Source organism: Heterodontus francisci, chromosome 5 (assembly GCF_036365525.1).
Source record: "Heterodontus francisci isolate sHetFra1 chromosome 5, sHetFra1.hap1, whole genome shotgun sequence".
Classification (NCBI taxonomy): domain Eukaryota; kingdom Metazoa; phylum Chordata; class Chondrichthyes; order Heterodontiformes; family Heterodontidae; genus Heterodontus; species Heterodontus francisci.
Genome location: NC_090375.1, coordinates 34,794,297 through 34,809,924, shown reverse-complemented (window position 1 = coordinate 34,809,924; position 15,628 = coordinate 34,794,297). Strand labels below are relative to the sequence as shown.

At 44.6% G+C, this 15,628-nt stretch overlaps 1 protein-coding gene across 6 annotated transcripts in view; it reads left to right on the top strand.

Annotated features, from left to right (window-relative positions):
* trpn1 (transient receptor potential cation channel, subfamily N, member 1) overlaps positions 1–15,628 on the top strand; it is a 375,819-nt gene that overhangs the window by 343,318 nt on the left and 16,873 nt on the right. For all 6 annotated transcript variants that reach the window (XM_068031339.1, XM_068031338.1, XM_068031337.1 and 3 more), the window contains 2 exons: positions 2,265–2,471; positions 7,225–8,596. In XM_068031339.1, coding sequence (XP_067887440.1) covers positions 2,265–2,471; positions 7,225–8,596 — 1,579 coding nt within the window. The remainder of the gene's footprint in view (positions 1–2,264; positions 2,472–7,224; positions 8,597–15,628) is intronic.

Here is a 15,628-nt window from a genome sequence, read left to right as displayed (position 1 = left end):
CCCAAGCCTGGATATTGTCCAGGTCTTGCTGCATTTCTACACGGACTGCTTCAGTATCTGAGAAGTCGCGAATGGTGCTGAACATTGTGCAGTCATCAGCGAACATCCCCACTTCTGACCTTATGATTGAAGGAAGTTCATTGATGAAGCAACTGAAGATGGTTGGGCCTACGACACTATCCTGAGGAACTCCTGCAGTGATGTCCTGGAGCGCAGATGATTGACCTCCAACAATCACAACCATCTTCCTTTGCGTTAGGTATGACTCCAACCAGCGGAGAGTTTTCTCCCTGATTCCCATTGACTTAAGTTTTGCTAGGGCTCCTTGATGCCATACTCAGTCAAGTGCTGCCATAATGTCAAGGGCAGTCACTCTCACCTCACCTCTTGAGTTCAGCTCTTTTGTCCATGTTTGAACCAAGGCTGTAATGAGGTCAGGAGCTGAGTGGCCCTGGCGGAACTCAAACTGTGTGTCACTGAGCAGATTATTGCTAAGCAAGTGCTGCTTGATGGCACTGTTGATGACACCTTCCATCACTTTATTGATGATTGAAAGTAGACTACTGGGGCGGTAATTGGCCAGGTTGGACTTGTCCTGCTTTTTGTGTACAGGACGTACCTGGGCAATTTTCCACATTACCAGGTAGATGCCAGTGTTGTAGCTGTACTGGAACAGCTTGACTAGGGGCGCGGCAAGTTCTGGAGCACAGGTCTTCCGTGCTATTGCATCTCTCAGAATATACCAGTCTGTTAGTCTACAACACCCAGAATGTAACAGTCTGATAGTCTACATGTGTCAGAATATACCAGTCTGGTAGTCTACATCACCCATAATATACCAGTCTGATAGTCGATATCTACCAGTCTGATAATCTATGTCACCCAGAATAAATGATTCTATACGTATCTGGTATTCTGCACTCCTAGAATGTACCAGCCTGATCATCTACATGTCCCAAAATGTACCAGTCTGATAGACTATATCACCCATAATATGCCAATCTGATAGTCTACACCTCATAGAAAATGCCAATCTGATAATCTGCATCACACAGAATATACCAGTCTGGCAGTCTACACCTCCAGAATGTACCTGTCTGATAGTCTACATCACCCAGGATGTATCTGTGTCAATACAGGTGCCAGTCTGATAAAGTGCAAATGATGGAAGCTGTTTCTTTTCTCAGTCAATACTAGACATCACTGCACTAGGTGAGGGAACATCTCTTACAAGCAAGAAGTTGTGATTCACTCTGTGAATGATTAGTCTTGCTGTCATCCTAAACAAATGCTAGAGCTTTAAAGATAAGTCACAATGGACAAAGTTTTCCCTCAGATGCCAATTGATTCAGATCTAAAAAAATTATTCAAACGCCTGGCACCATTGTTCACTGGATTTCCAGCATTATTAAACAGGTAAGCCCTTACTTCTCTCCAGGCACAGTGGTTTTAATATTTAAATCCATGATCTCACTATCCTCCAAGAACTATCCTGTTGTGCTCTATTCCTGGTTCTCCCCCATGCACTGTTTCCCACATTCCCCTTGTGTTGTATTTCCCCATCCCGGCAGTAATTTTGACTCTTATTGCCAAGTTAAAACTAGTGATAACGAGTTGCTCACCCATTTTGCGCCGCGCCTTATTTTTATTTTTCCTCAACTTCAGAATTGGTCAGAATATAAAACAGGCGGCCAATTTGATATTGCCCAACCTTTATGGCAATAAAAGTTAAAATTACCCTCTTCACCCTGCACCACCCCTGCGCACCACCCCCCCCCAACCCCGCACCAACTCCCTCCTGCCCCGAGGTCTATTTCTTGGCAATTTCAACCCTGGTGCATTATATTCCTATCCAATTGTACGTTGTAATCTTCAGTAGGATGAGAAGATGACAAGCCTTTGTATATTCTTTTCATTTTTTGTCTAATTCAGTAATAAGAGGATTTAATTGAAGAGTTAATTTTTGACCAAAGTGTAACAAGCGCAGTGTGTAGGGTGTTTCAACATGCTTTTGCAGGACACTGGTTCCCATCTTTAATTCTGTACAAAGCAAGGTCCCAATATTTGTCATGATAAAGAGGGAGCCTACCTTCACTGTCCTACGAAAGGAAAGTAAAATCAGCTACAGTCCCGCAACTCAAAACTGTCAGAGGAAAGTACATTGTACCAAGGGGAAAATAGAAGGGGAGGGCAACATTGAGGTGGAGAGAGAAAATGATCACAGAGGATTGAATTGAATTGGCCATTTTCTCTCCTTTGTGCAGAATGGTTGGACACCATTGCATTTTGCAGCAAAGTCTGGTTACCTTGATACGGTGCAGTTCCTGGTGGAAAGCGGAGCTCCTTCCAAGCTGGAATGTAAGGAAGGAAAGATTCCCATCCAGTATGCAGCAGCTGACCATCACCAAGAGGTGGTGAGCTTTTTAATCCGAAAGAACAACATCACCCTTAAACTAACAGAGGATCGCAAGGTAGGTGGCTGAAATGCAAAACTGTGGACAACACATCTGTAGAATCAACATGGACAGAATGCTACATTTTATAACACCTTAAGTATAATGAAGATTTCATGGAATTATAGAGTTATACAGCCCTTCGGCACATCGTGTCTGTGCCGGCCATCAAGCACCTATCTATTCTAATCCCATTTTCCAGCGCTTGGCCTGTAGCCTCGTACACTATGGCGTTTCAAGTGCTCATCTAAATACTTCATAAATGGTGTGAGGGTTCCTGCCTCTACCACCCCTTCAGGCAGTGTGTTTCAGATTCCAACCACTAAGGGAAAAAGTTTCTTCCTATCTACCCTATCTATGCCCCTCATAATTTTGTATACCTCAATCAGTTCCCCCTCAGCCTTCTCTAGTCTAAGGAAAGCAACCCTAGCCTTTTCAGTCTCTCTTCATAGCTGAAATACTCCAGCCCAGGCAACATCCTGGTGAATCTCCTCTGCACCCTCTCCAGTGCAATCACATCCTTCCTATAGTGTGGCAACCAGAACTGTATACAGTACTCCAGTTGTGGCCTAACTAGCATTTTATGCAGCTCCATCATAACCTCCCTGCTCTTATGTTCTATACCTCAGCTAATAAAAGCAAGTATCCCATATGCCTTCTTAATCACCTTATCTACCTGTGCTGCTGCCTTCAGTGATCTATGGAGAAGTACACCAAGGTCCCTCTGACCCTCTGTACTTCCTGGGGTCCTACCATCCATTGTATATTCCCTTGCCTTGTTAGTCCTCCCAAAATGCATCACCTCACACTTCTCAGGATTAAATTCCATTTGCCACTGCTCTGCCCATCTTACCAGTCCATATATATCGTCCTGTAATAAGACGCTGAAGGAGGCCATTTAGCCCATCATGCGTCTATTGAAAGAGCTATCCAATTAGTCCCACTCCCCTGCTTTCCCCCTATATCCTGCAAAATTTTCCCCTTCAAGTATTTATCCAATTCTCTTGTGAAAGTTACTATTGAATCTGCTTCCACCATCCTTTCAGGCAGTGCATTCCAGATCATAACAACTCGCTGCATATTCTTTTCTATCCCTCGTGTCACCTCTGATTCTATCTTCTGATGAATTCCTGTGTTCATCAGCTAGCATTATGAGGAAGGGGGTTGATTTTGTTCTCATTGGAAAAGAAGTGACTGCAAGGTGACCCAATTTGAGTTTTAAGAATTATAAAGGGTTTGGTAATATCGATCCAGATAAATTGTTTATGTATTGCCAAAAGATTCAAAAACTCAGGAAATATGAGTAAAAAGGAAATTAATACAAGACGTATTTCACAATCCATCTATAGAGTAAGTTACCAGGCAGAGTCAGTGAAACAAACTTGTTTATTAATTTTTGTTTGCTTGTTCCACAGTCAGCTCATATCTGATTTTGCTGAAAGGTGTAATATTTTTGCTATTTATAATTGGAGTCTACAGTGTTGGGATCAATTGGTCATTCTTGTGACTTAATCAATAACATTGTGCCCAAAAAAATCTATAATGTAATTTATAATTCGTTGGCTATTTTTGTGACTGAACCAGTTGCAACTGGCTGCTGGTGGCTTGCTGGGAGCTCGCAGGCTGCTCACAGCTGGCTACAGGATGGTAGCTGGCTGCTGGTGTGGTTAACTCTCTGCTGGTGCGGTTAGCTGGCTTCAGCTTGGCTGGCTGGGAGCTGGTGGTAGATGGACAATTTCTGTTGGCTATGGTTAGATGCTTCTGCTGGCTAGCTTCTAGTTGTTGGTAATAGCTGGTTATGGTTTGACAGGCTGTCTATCGCTTGGTCTTCTAGCCTTCTTGTCATTTTCCAAAAGTACATGCTTTTTGGTAGCCTGTCAGAGCAATGAATTACAGTACCAGTGAGATAACAGTTCAATCCTTCCTGTAACTGATCTCCAGATCACAGCTGCAGTGCTTTGCCAGGCAAAATCCAAGCACCTCATAATGAGAAGAATTGTCTCTGAGCCCCTATCTTGTCTTTCCTGGTAGCTGACTCAAAGCAGCCTTGATGGAGAGGGCTGGGAGCAATTCACTTATGTACTGTCTTGATTGCTATTGATTTGTAGTCTGAGAAGTCAGGTGAAAAAGCTTAGAGGGTGCTTAGATTTCAATGATTAAATTCTGACAGAGTACACTTCCAGTTATTATTAAAGAAGTCATTTTTAATGTGGGGGTTGAGCAGACTTTAGCCGCAGACGTTACCTTTTCTTGGACTATCAGTCCACATTAGCTTATTGTGTTTGTCACTTGAGACCAGAGCTCCCTGGATGATGAAAGGGATAGAGATTAAAATAAAGAAGAAAAAGTGTGCTTACGACAGATGCCAGATAGAATTGTGAGGAGGATAGTGCAGAACTGCAAAGGGACATAGACAAGTTGATGGAATGGATAGACAGGTGGCAGATGAAGTTCAATGCAGAGAAATGTGAAGTGATTCATTTTGGTAAGAAGAACATGGAGAGATAATATAAAATAAAGGGTACAATTCTAAAGGGGGTGCAGGAGCAGAGGGACCTGGGTGTAAAGCATGGCTACCTGACTCGAACCTGTCCCGACCTAATGGCAAGTGTCGGGTTCAGCATTCGGGCTTGGGTCAGGTCGGGCTGGACATGGACAGTGCTGCCTTGCTCCGGGAAGTAATCTTCAAATGAACATTCAGGACGTCAAGGCGGGAAACGTGCAGTCCGGACTCCGCACTCTGCAGTAAAGCCTGGCTACCCGACCAAACCCAACTATATATGTCGGGTTCGGGTCGGTTTGGGTCGGGCATTTAAAAAAATTAAAGGACTCGGGTTTCGGTTGACTGTTGTCGGGTTATGCCTGGGTTGGGTTTTAATTTTATACCTGAGCCAGGCTTTACCTGGGTGTATATGTGCATAAGTCATTGAAGGTGGCATGACAGGTTGAGAGAGCGGTTAATAAAGCATACAGTATCCTGGGCTTTATCAATAGGGCATAGAGTACAAGAGCAAGGAGGTTATGTTGAACTTGTATAAGACACTAGTTCGGCCTCAGTTGAAGTATTGCATCCAGTTCTGAGCTTTAGGAAGGATGTGAAAGCATTAGAGAGGATGCAGAAAAGATTCACGAGAATGATGCCAGGGATGAAGAACTTCAGTTGTGAAGATAGATTGGAGAAGTTGGGACTGTTTTCCTTTGGGAAGAGAAGGCTGAGAGGTGATTTGATAGAGGTATTCAGAATCATGAGGAGGTCTGGCCAGAGTAGATAAGGAGAAGCTGTTCCCACTTGTGAAAGGATCGAGAACGATAGGGCACAGATTTAAAGTAATTGGTAAAAGAAGCAAAAGTGATATGAGGAAAAGCTTTTTCATGCAGTGAGTGGTTAAGGTCTGGAATGCACTGCCTGAGAGTGTGGCAGAGGTTCAATTGAGGCCTTCAAAAGGGAATTAAACTGTTATATGAAAAGGAAGAATGTGCAGGGTTACAGGGAGAAGGCAGGGAAATGCACGTTAGGACAGCCGTTGTAGACACAATGGGCTGAATGGCTTCCTCTTCGCTGTAACACTTCTGTCATTCTGTGAATCTGAGACCCATTGGTTCAGAGGTAAATTATGGCCCAAAAATTTCAGTGACATTGGTAAGCCCCATATTTCAGCGGCAGCCAATCTCTTTTGGACCAATTGCTGTTTGAACCCAGCACTGTGGGGGACTGAATATAGTTCTAAGCAGTAAGTTTGGCTGCTTCATGAGGATGCACTTACCACTCACCATACGAGGCATAACATGATCTCACAAATAGTGGGGGAATCCAGGATCCTGCCAGTCATGCCTGTATGGGGGAACTCACTGTGCCATCGCAAGCTTCGGTGCTTTGTGACTTGGATATGTTGTCCTTTAATTCCTCCCGCCTCCCCCCCCCCCCCCCCAAGGTTACTACCTCTCCTCAGAATTCACTCTTTTCCAACGGCAGATGGAATAGAAACATAGAAAAATAGGATTAGGTGTAGGCCATTCGGCCCTTCGAGGCTACTCCTCCATTCAATACGGTCATGGTTGATCTGTTGTTTGCTATTCTCCATTGAAAAATGGCATTGGCCAGCTACTGTCCAGGTTCATTCTGGTCTCTTCTTTCTCCCCTTCTTCCACATCCCAGATTGGATGCTCGATCAGGAAGGCCCCCTCACAGCCCGCCGCGGCCTTCTGAACTACTGAACTGCCCACCCGCCACTGAATGTACCAGCAATGGCGGGAGGAGGCCCTTAAATTGCAACTGGGGGCGGGAAGGCAATGGGAACTGCACCCCCTGCCTCTCACTCAATTTTATGCACACCCCCCAACCCCATGCCCCCTCCAGCCCGCTCCTGCAGGGGGTGCAAAATTCCGGCCTGTGTTTCATCCGTCACCCTTCATCAGTTCAGGCCAATAGCATAGATTCATTTAAGGGGAAGCTGGATCAACACATAAAGGAGAAAGGAATAGAGGGATATATTGATGGAGTTAGATGTATGGTCTGTTAATGTGCTGTAAATTCTATGTAATTCTCTGTAAAATTGTGAGAGATAGGCTGCCAATCTGCTATCATCCATTTGACACTATCTAACAAAATTAAATTACCCCCCATTGTGTGAAAGGCTGTGAGACATTTCAATGGATAAGGCACTATAGAAGTGCAGGTGATATTATTGATATGCTCTACTTCTATCAATGCTCTGTGATAAATTGTAGCTCATCAGAATAACTAACACAACCTTTGTGTATTTTCTTGCAGTTTATCTTTGACCTCATGGTATGTGGGAAACTCAATAGAAACAAGGTCATCGAAGAGTTTGTACTGCACTCATCTGCCCCCATGGACACTGCCATCAAGCTCTCCCGTGCTTTTAGCATCACAGCTCTGAAGGAAAAAGAGAGGTCCATGGAGTTGCTGGAAGCGGCCAAGTACTGCGAAAACATGGCTAAGGAGCTCCTCACCGTGGCATCTGGTTGCAGAAGCGCTGGATACCTGCTCCGTGCCGTGGACCATCGTGGCACTACAATGTTGGACTCTTTAATAGAATGTGAACAGAAGGATGTGGTGGCTCACCCAGCGGTTCAGAAGTACCTGACCGATGTCTGGTACGGGAACTTGAAGTGGGCCCACTGGAAAATAGTCCTTTTGTTCTTTACCTTCCTTATTTGCCCCCCTATCTGGCTGATGTTCTCCCTTCCGCTTAAGCACCAGTTCAACAGGATTCCGATTATGAAATTCATGAGCCATTTGGTTTCTCATATTTTTCTGCTGGTATTATTTATATTAACCATAGTCTATCCCCCACTTAGCCCAATATATGAAGGGCGGATGCTGCCCTGTTGGAATGAATGGCTCCTGTTAGCTTGGCTTTCAGGAATGCTGGTCTCAGAACTGACGCACCCTGGGGAGAGAGCAGGACTAGCGTGGATTCGAGTTTTCATCCTGGGATTTTCAGCCATTGCTGTCTTCTGTCACCTCCTTGCATTTGCTTTTCAGGACCATGACCGCCTTCACTGCTTCTTTGGTCGAAACATTTTCCTTGCCGTGGCCATGACTCTTTGCTTCGTGCAATTTTTGGAGTTCCTAACCTTCCACCACCTCTTCGGCCCCTGGGCTGTCATTATCCGAGACCTGATGAAGGACCTGGCCAGGTTTGCAGTCATTCTGGCCCTGTTTCATGTAGCCTTTACCATGCAACTTTCAGCTGTTTACCAACCTGTATACCCTGTACAGCCAGTCAACCCATCTGCTAGAAATAGTTCAGGTTCTAAAGGGGAGTATTATGATATTCAAGACCCTTTGGATATTACTGTCCTACTTTTCTTTGCTCTGTTTGGGATGGTGGATCCTGACACTTTACCCCCATTGTATCGGACACCTACTTTTACCCAATTCATCGTCAAGTTTGTGTTTGGAATGTATCTTGTCATGACCCTGATTGTCCTGATTAACTTGCTAATCGCCATGATGAGTGACACCTACCAGCGGATCCAGGCGCAGTCAGACATCGAGTGGAAGTTTGGGAGGGCCATGCTGATCCGTGACATGATCAGGAAATCAGGGACACCTTCTCCATTCAACCTGTGCACCAATCTTTTCTACTACATCAAAATGCTGTGCAAACATAGGGGTAAGTCGATGACTTTCATTGAATGGGATACATCGAATGAGTGGCCCTACAAACATCAACCAGGGTTCCAGTTCCTGATCATACCCACTGACCTGGGATAGAGATAGGGAAAATTAGCCAAGGTTCCTTTCTAAATGATGTTCTCGTCATGGCCTCAATAGACACGTCATGATGCATCCCATAGTGGAAAACTCTTTTCTCCCTTCCCTCTTGGTTTTTCCATTGAGAATCCTCAGTCTCCATCCTCCTGTTCCTCTTTAATCCACCAGTACAAACAATCTTTCACTATTTACCCAGAGTAAAGTCGCCAGGTTACACTCACCCTTTTATTGTCTGTTCCTCTCTCAGCACCCCTTGCTATTTTCATGCTGCTCTTAGTCTTGCAGGAAGTGCTAGGGCCCACACTCATCCACAAATCTCAAACCATTTTTTCCCTACCTGAGCTCCAACTACCCCAACCCTCAGTGCCCAGTCTCCCTCTCACCTCCCACTCTGTCCCTCCATTCTGTCCCCATGTTCCTTAATCTTCTTCACTTCCCTCCTGCTTGAATCTTCATACTCCTGACTCCAATAGTACAGTCTTCATACTCACTCAGCCTATCTCTAATCCCCTGATCTAGTCCCCAATCTCCCTCTTCTCCCCCTCCTCTGTCCAAGCCCCAATCTCAGCCCTCTATTTCCCAGACTCTCAGTCCAGATACTCGTCCTGCCCTTACTTTTATCTCCCCAACTCCTGTCCCTTTCTATCCTCTCCACTCAACCTCCAGTTCCCCTGCCCTTGAGCCCCCAGTCTCCCAATCTCCCCCACCCAAACCCCATACCCATTACCCATCCCTCAGTCTCCCTCTTTCTCTGAGCCCCATTTGTCAACCTCTCCCCAATGCTCCACTCTCCCAACCACAACACCCAGTCCTCTCTTAAGACCCAAGCTCCAGTAACCTGTCCTCCTCTCCCACAAGTTCTACTTGACTGAATACCCTATCTCCCCCCCAATCCCCGATTCCCTTCCCTCAAGTCCTCATTTATATATTCCCAACCTCACCAGTCTTCCCAGTCCTGCTCCCTAGTTATTTATCCACCAGCAGATCCTGCTTCTGGAGGTTATCCCTACTTGCCAGAAATGACCTCATTAACCCCAAAAGCCCCCATTATTCTTCAATGAGACACAAAGTTAACACCAATGGGTTGATGTCACCAAGCTGGAGGCAGTTTCTCTGTGGCAGGCAATGACATCATGGGGCAGGGGGTGGGCATTGGCAGGAAATTTAAAGAGCTTCCTCATCACTGTGCATGAGTCATTGTAGTGGGGACAATCTCCCAGGTTGTCAAGCAGCAGTGCCCAGGAGATTCTTCTTCCTTTATTGAAGACTCCAAGCAATCTGGGATGACTGGCAATCCTAGCTCTCCATGGTGGTCCCAATAATCAGGACCAGGTAGGCAGCTGCAGGCCTGAGAGACTCCTGATAGACCTGCCTCTACTGCCAGGGCTAAGATAGGCACTGGCAGGGGATTGGTCTGCAAGAGGGCAGCCCCAGGCAATTTAAATGGCCTAGGAAAGGAATTCTAAGTGTTTCTCGGGCTGAATGGATGCAGTCATTTTTGTTTAGTGCCCAGGAATGGTGGGGGGGGGGGGGGGGGGGGGGGAGTGGTGTGGGGGAGGCGGGGGTGGTGGTGTGGATAAGGAACAACAATATCATCCCTTCTAATTCCCAAACATGTGGCCAAGTCATAAAAAGCTCATATTTTCTAGCACCTTTTGCAACAACTAGACATCCCAAAGCACTTTACAGTTAATTAAGTACTTTTGAAGTGTAGTCACTGTAGTAATGTTGGAAACACAGCAACCAATTTGCGCACAGCAGGCTCCCACAAACAGCAATGTGATAATGGCCAGATCACCTATTTTTGTGATGTTTATGGAAGGATAGATTTTGGCCTGAACAGCGGGGATAGCCCACCTTCACTTCTTCGAAGTAGAGCCACCGGATCTTTGATGTCCATCTGACAGCACAGCACTCCCTCAGTACTGCACAAGAGGGTCAACCTTGATTTCTATGCTCAAGTCACTGGAGTGGGACTTGAACATACAGCTTTCTAACATTGAGGCAAGCATGCTATCAACCAAGCCACAGCTAACACCAAAGTCATATAGAATTTTGGTCATATTCAATATTGATGTTAAGTAGCTAAATAAGTTAGACTAACTATATGAATGATTAAGTCACAGACCCTAATTGGTGATACGATTTATTATATTACATGCCTAGATTTACTTCTTCTAGCACTTGGGCAAGGTTTTTAGTTGATCATGTTCTATTATTATGATGCCAGATATAACTTAATAGTTATTTCCCACATAAGCTTACTTTAAACTGTATAAGCTTGAGAATGTCTGAATGACATTATTGTATGACCACTTAGCATACTTGCATCAAGTTTTTCTCTGCAGTTTCACTGGAGACAATAGACAATTGTATGATAACATCATGAATAGTAATTTCAATACTACAAATAGAATTGTTGAAACTTCAGAACAGAAGAGGCCATTGAACTCCAGATTGGAGCTATTTACTCTAACCTATCTAGTTTGTATATTGCCATTAACCAGACCAAATATTTCAAGACTAAAAGAAGTTGAATCAATGGTGTATGCCCATGTCAGTCAGATTCAGCAAGGACTTTATAACGTGCAGGAAAAATTAAACTGGATGAGGAAAAATGTACTTAAAATGGATCTGGGGAGGGTCCAGAAGAGATTTACCAAAATGGTGCCAGAGATGAGGGAATCAAGAGATGAGAGAAGTTGGAATTGTTCTCCTTAGTTAGAGCAAAGAAGGTTAAAGGGAGATTTAATAGAGGTATTCAAAATTATGAGATGTTTTGATTAGGAGGAACTTTCCACTGGCAGTCGGGTCATTAATGAGAGGACACAGGTTTAAGAAAAGTCAGTGGCAGAGATGAGAATTTCTTTACTCAGCAAATTGTTATGATCCAGAATGCACTTCCTGGGATGAAATGGTAACTTGCAAAAGGAAATTGAATAAATGCTTCAAAAGGAAACATTTGCTGAGCTATGGGAAAAGTGTAGGGGGGGTGGGACTAACTCGAAGCTGACACAGGTACAATGGGCCAGATTGCCTCCTTCTGTGCTGTATGATTCTATGACTTGATTGGGAAATTCTAGTTTATGCTCCTGCGAGTTGGAGGCAATGTGAGAACTAATTAAGAACATAGGAAAAAAATCAGGGATCCACATAGAACATTCGCCAGCTCATAGCATATTGCTATAATACATTGATTACATCACAGTGGAAGAGTTAATGGGAGTTTCATTGATCCAAATGAGCCAATTCTCCGATGATGCATGATTTTTTAAATTCATTCATGGGATGTGGGCATCGCTGGCTAGGTCAGCATTTATTACCCATCCCTAAGAACTTTAAACAGCAGAATACTCAAAATGTCCCAGGCTCAGTGGTAAGTATATACATTTTGCACCACCAAGCTGAAAATAGGCTGCAAACCAGGTTCTGTACGAGACTAGTTTCAGGATATTATGACAAATCATAATGAAACATTAGAGATCCTTCACTCCCAAAAATGAGAACATTAGGATGAAGGAGAGACTACTTAACTGAACAAAACTGCCAATTTTTAATTGATTTTAATCCCACCTCCCTGCCACCTCACTGCATCCCTTGACCGGGTGGCAGGAAGATGCCACAGGGACCAGAGGGTTGATCTCTGGTATATTATGTAGGTGATAGAAGGCTAGGGGTGGGGGAAGGGGGAGAGTGGGGGCTGAGGCAATTACAGGAGGGGAAGGGAAGCAGAGGATTCCTGAAGTTTCCTTGTGGGGCCCGCAAGGAAACCTACAGAAGATTAAAAATTATAAATTACCTGAGCCTTTTCTGACCGCGATACTGCCTGCTACCCGGCTTCATTGGTGAGACAGTCACTGAACGTCGCTGCCGCAGTTAGCTGTTGAGATCGTGTCAGGTTCCTAATGATGTCATCGGACTCCAACATTTATATTTATCTGAGGCTGCTGCAGACGCAAATGTGTCAGGAATGCAATGTTAACTGTCCCACCACTGTGTTGACGACCTGCCCATCCCATTCCCACCAGGTGGGCAGAGTTAAAATCGGGTCTATTGTTGTGTGAAGTAGTTCTGCCTAAAATTCCTACTTACACCTAAGGATAAATGAATCAATTCCACACTCCCAGACGAGAGCCAGATGCAAAAGGAACTGAGGTTACACCATCAGTTCTACACTGTTGTGGATGCCTATCTTCAACCATCGTTCACTTTGAGCACTGTTCCCCACTGGGAAGGCAGATTTAGTGGATTGACCCTCTCATCTCCTTATTCTCAAATTGCAATGGAATTTGTCAAAATGAATAATTTGGTTGAACTTCAGAATTCTGAAGACTTCTGCTATGTCAGCTCCTAGGATCTCACTCAGCAACAACTCTAAGCCCAGTTTTCATAACCTTTCCTGACAACATAGATTCCTGAGACCTGTTCTTACTCAATGCTGTCACCTCTCAAGGGCAATGATATCCTTGCTATGGTCTGTACTGGTCACAGTCATTCATAAATCTCATGGATTTAGCTCTATTTTGTGAAGATTTTTACATTAGAGGGCACCAAACAAGCAAGTGAGAACATCAGCAACCTTAGCGCTGTTCTGTTTTATATCCTTGGCATACAGCATGACAGATAATCTGGATAATCTGCATGGAGTATAAAATTACTCCAGTATATCATGCTGATATAGTTGCAGTTTGGCAGCAGATTAATAGAGGTCAGAAGCTCGGGATCCTACAAATTTATGGGATAAGTATTACAGATACTTCAAACGTTAACAGACCCATTTTAAACCATTTAGCTATTTCCAATCACTAACCAAATAAGGCTAGAATGACTGAGGTTGATATTAGCAAACAAATGTTTACTATATTCATATGATATTCTTTTGTCCATTATCTCAACTGAGGCATCAACTTGTTTATTTTCAATGTGTTAAACTTCCATCCGCTAATATTTTCAACAGCAGTTTCTAGCCCACATTTGGAGATGGCTGCAAATATTTAAACTTGTAATTGAAAGCTTGTTTATTTACTGTAAAGGTAAAGTGGCCATGTTAAACACCCAGTTGTCCAAAATTTAAAACATTTGTTGAGAAAGAGCCCAGCAAATTTGCATAAAAGACTATGAATTCTGAAAAAAAACACAATTGTTTTTAATTTAAAGGTATTCATTCAACTGAAATTTTCCAATTACCTGGTACTACAGTCTGGATTTTGTGTGGCCACATGGGGCGGGGGTGATGGGGGGACATGTAGTAATGCAACGGGTGTTGTGGGGGGCGGTGGGGCAGAGGGCCCGATGCCAAGTGATCTTCCTGGGGGTGGGATAGGCCGACGACAGCCTTCCCGCCCAGAGGCCAATTGAGACCCTAGTAACAGCCAATTAATGGCCTTTTCCCACCGTCGTTGGGATCTTACCAGCGGCAGGGGTGACCTCCGCCACGTCGGGAGGATGCCTTGTAACATGAGGCCCCTCTCCCTGCGGGCTTTGGGGAGTGCGGTCCCTCCTCCGTGGGCCACGGAGGACTCCCACCAGGAACCAATTCACCTCACGAAACTCCCCTCCCCCGGTCTGCAATACCACCTCCCAGCCTCCCCCCTTGCTGGGACCTTCTGACTAGCTCCAGCGACCCCACCTCATCAACCTCTTCTCTGGGGTTCCACCGCTGGGCCTGGATCCGAGGCCTCTGCAGTACTGGCTATGGCCACCGCTGCCAGTGGAGCTGCCAATACTGCTGAGCTGCCGGCCCTCTAATTGGCCAGCAGCTCATGGGGGTGGGATCCCTGTCCCTTTAAAGATTTTAAAGGGAAGGGGATCCTGCCTCTTGAAACTTTGAATTACAAAGACCGGAGCATCGTTCCGGGGGAGGCGCAAAAAGGCAGAAGTGGGGTTCTCCTTGTCTTTTTAGCCCAGTGCTGGGAGCCCTGCCTCCAGCACAAGATCCAGACCTGCATGTGTCGGCTGCCACAGGCCACAATGAGCTGAGGTGATTTCTCATCCCTGCGATTTTAATTCCATTTTATTCTGCATAAATTCCCAAACCCTCCAACCTGGCAGTTCTATTATGAATCCTACTTCCTTCCCATCGTCAGCATTCTTCTTTTGCCATTAAAGGTATTAAATTCTGACTTGGGCATTTGCCTCCAGCTGAGTCTGTTGCTGTTGTGTTAAATTGAGTTCCTTTTGGTGAACCTCTGGCACTTTTCCCTTGTGGCTTCCATTCTCATATTTACATGGGATCCTTATGTCAATCATTCTCAGAATGTGACCAATGTAAGTCCATCTGCTTTTCCTGGCTGTTACAGTCAGTGGTGACATCTAATGCTCTCTGACATACACTTTGATTCATCCATCTGATGTTAAAGCCATCGCAGGTTTCCACAATGGGAGCTGCTGAGCTTCATGTGGATGTTGGATTGCCATGAGTCAGATAACAGCACAGGTAGCATATAGCTCCACAAATTCTCAACTTTGTTTTTACTTCAATCACATTTGATTTACATAGAATTTACAGCAGAGAAACCAGCTGGCCTTTACTGGTGTTTATGCTCTAAATGAGCCTCCTCCCACCCTCTAACCCCATATAACCCTATCAGCATATCCTTCCATTCCTGTCTCCCTCATTTACTTAACTAGCTTCACTTCTAGACTTGCAGATTGAGTGAAGCAATTGAAAGCTCCACTAACTTTCCAATGTAAGCTTTGATATCGGACATGCAGTCTCCATCATCTTGCACTTTACTGCCTAAGTAGGTGAACGAATGTGCAGTTTGCAGTCATTCACCTGTTATGATCCCCATGGAGACCACCAACAAACCAATAAAAAAAATTAAATTCACCAATTCACCCCAAGTTAGGAAATCAAAAAACCAAACGGAAAGGATTTTGCTTTTATACAGTTTACTTTAACACTCAAACCAAAGGCAACATAAATTAA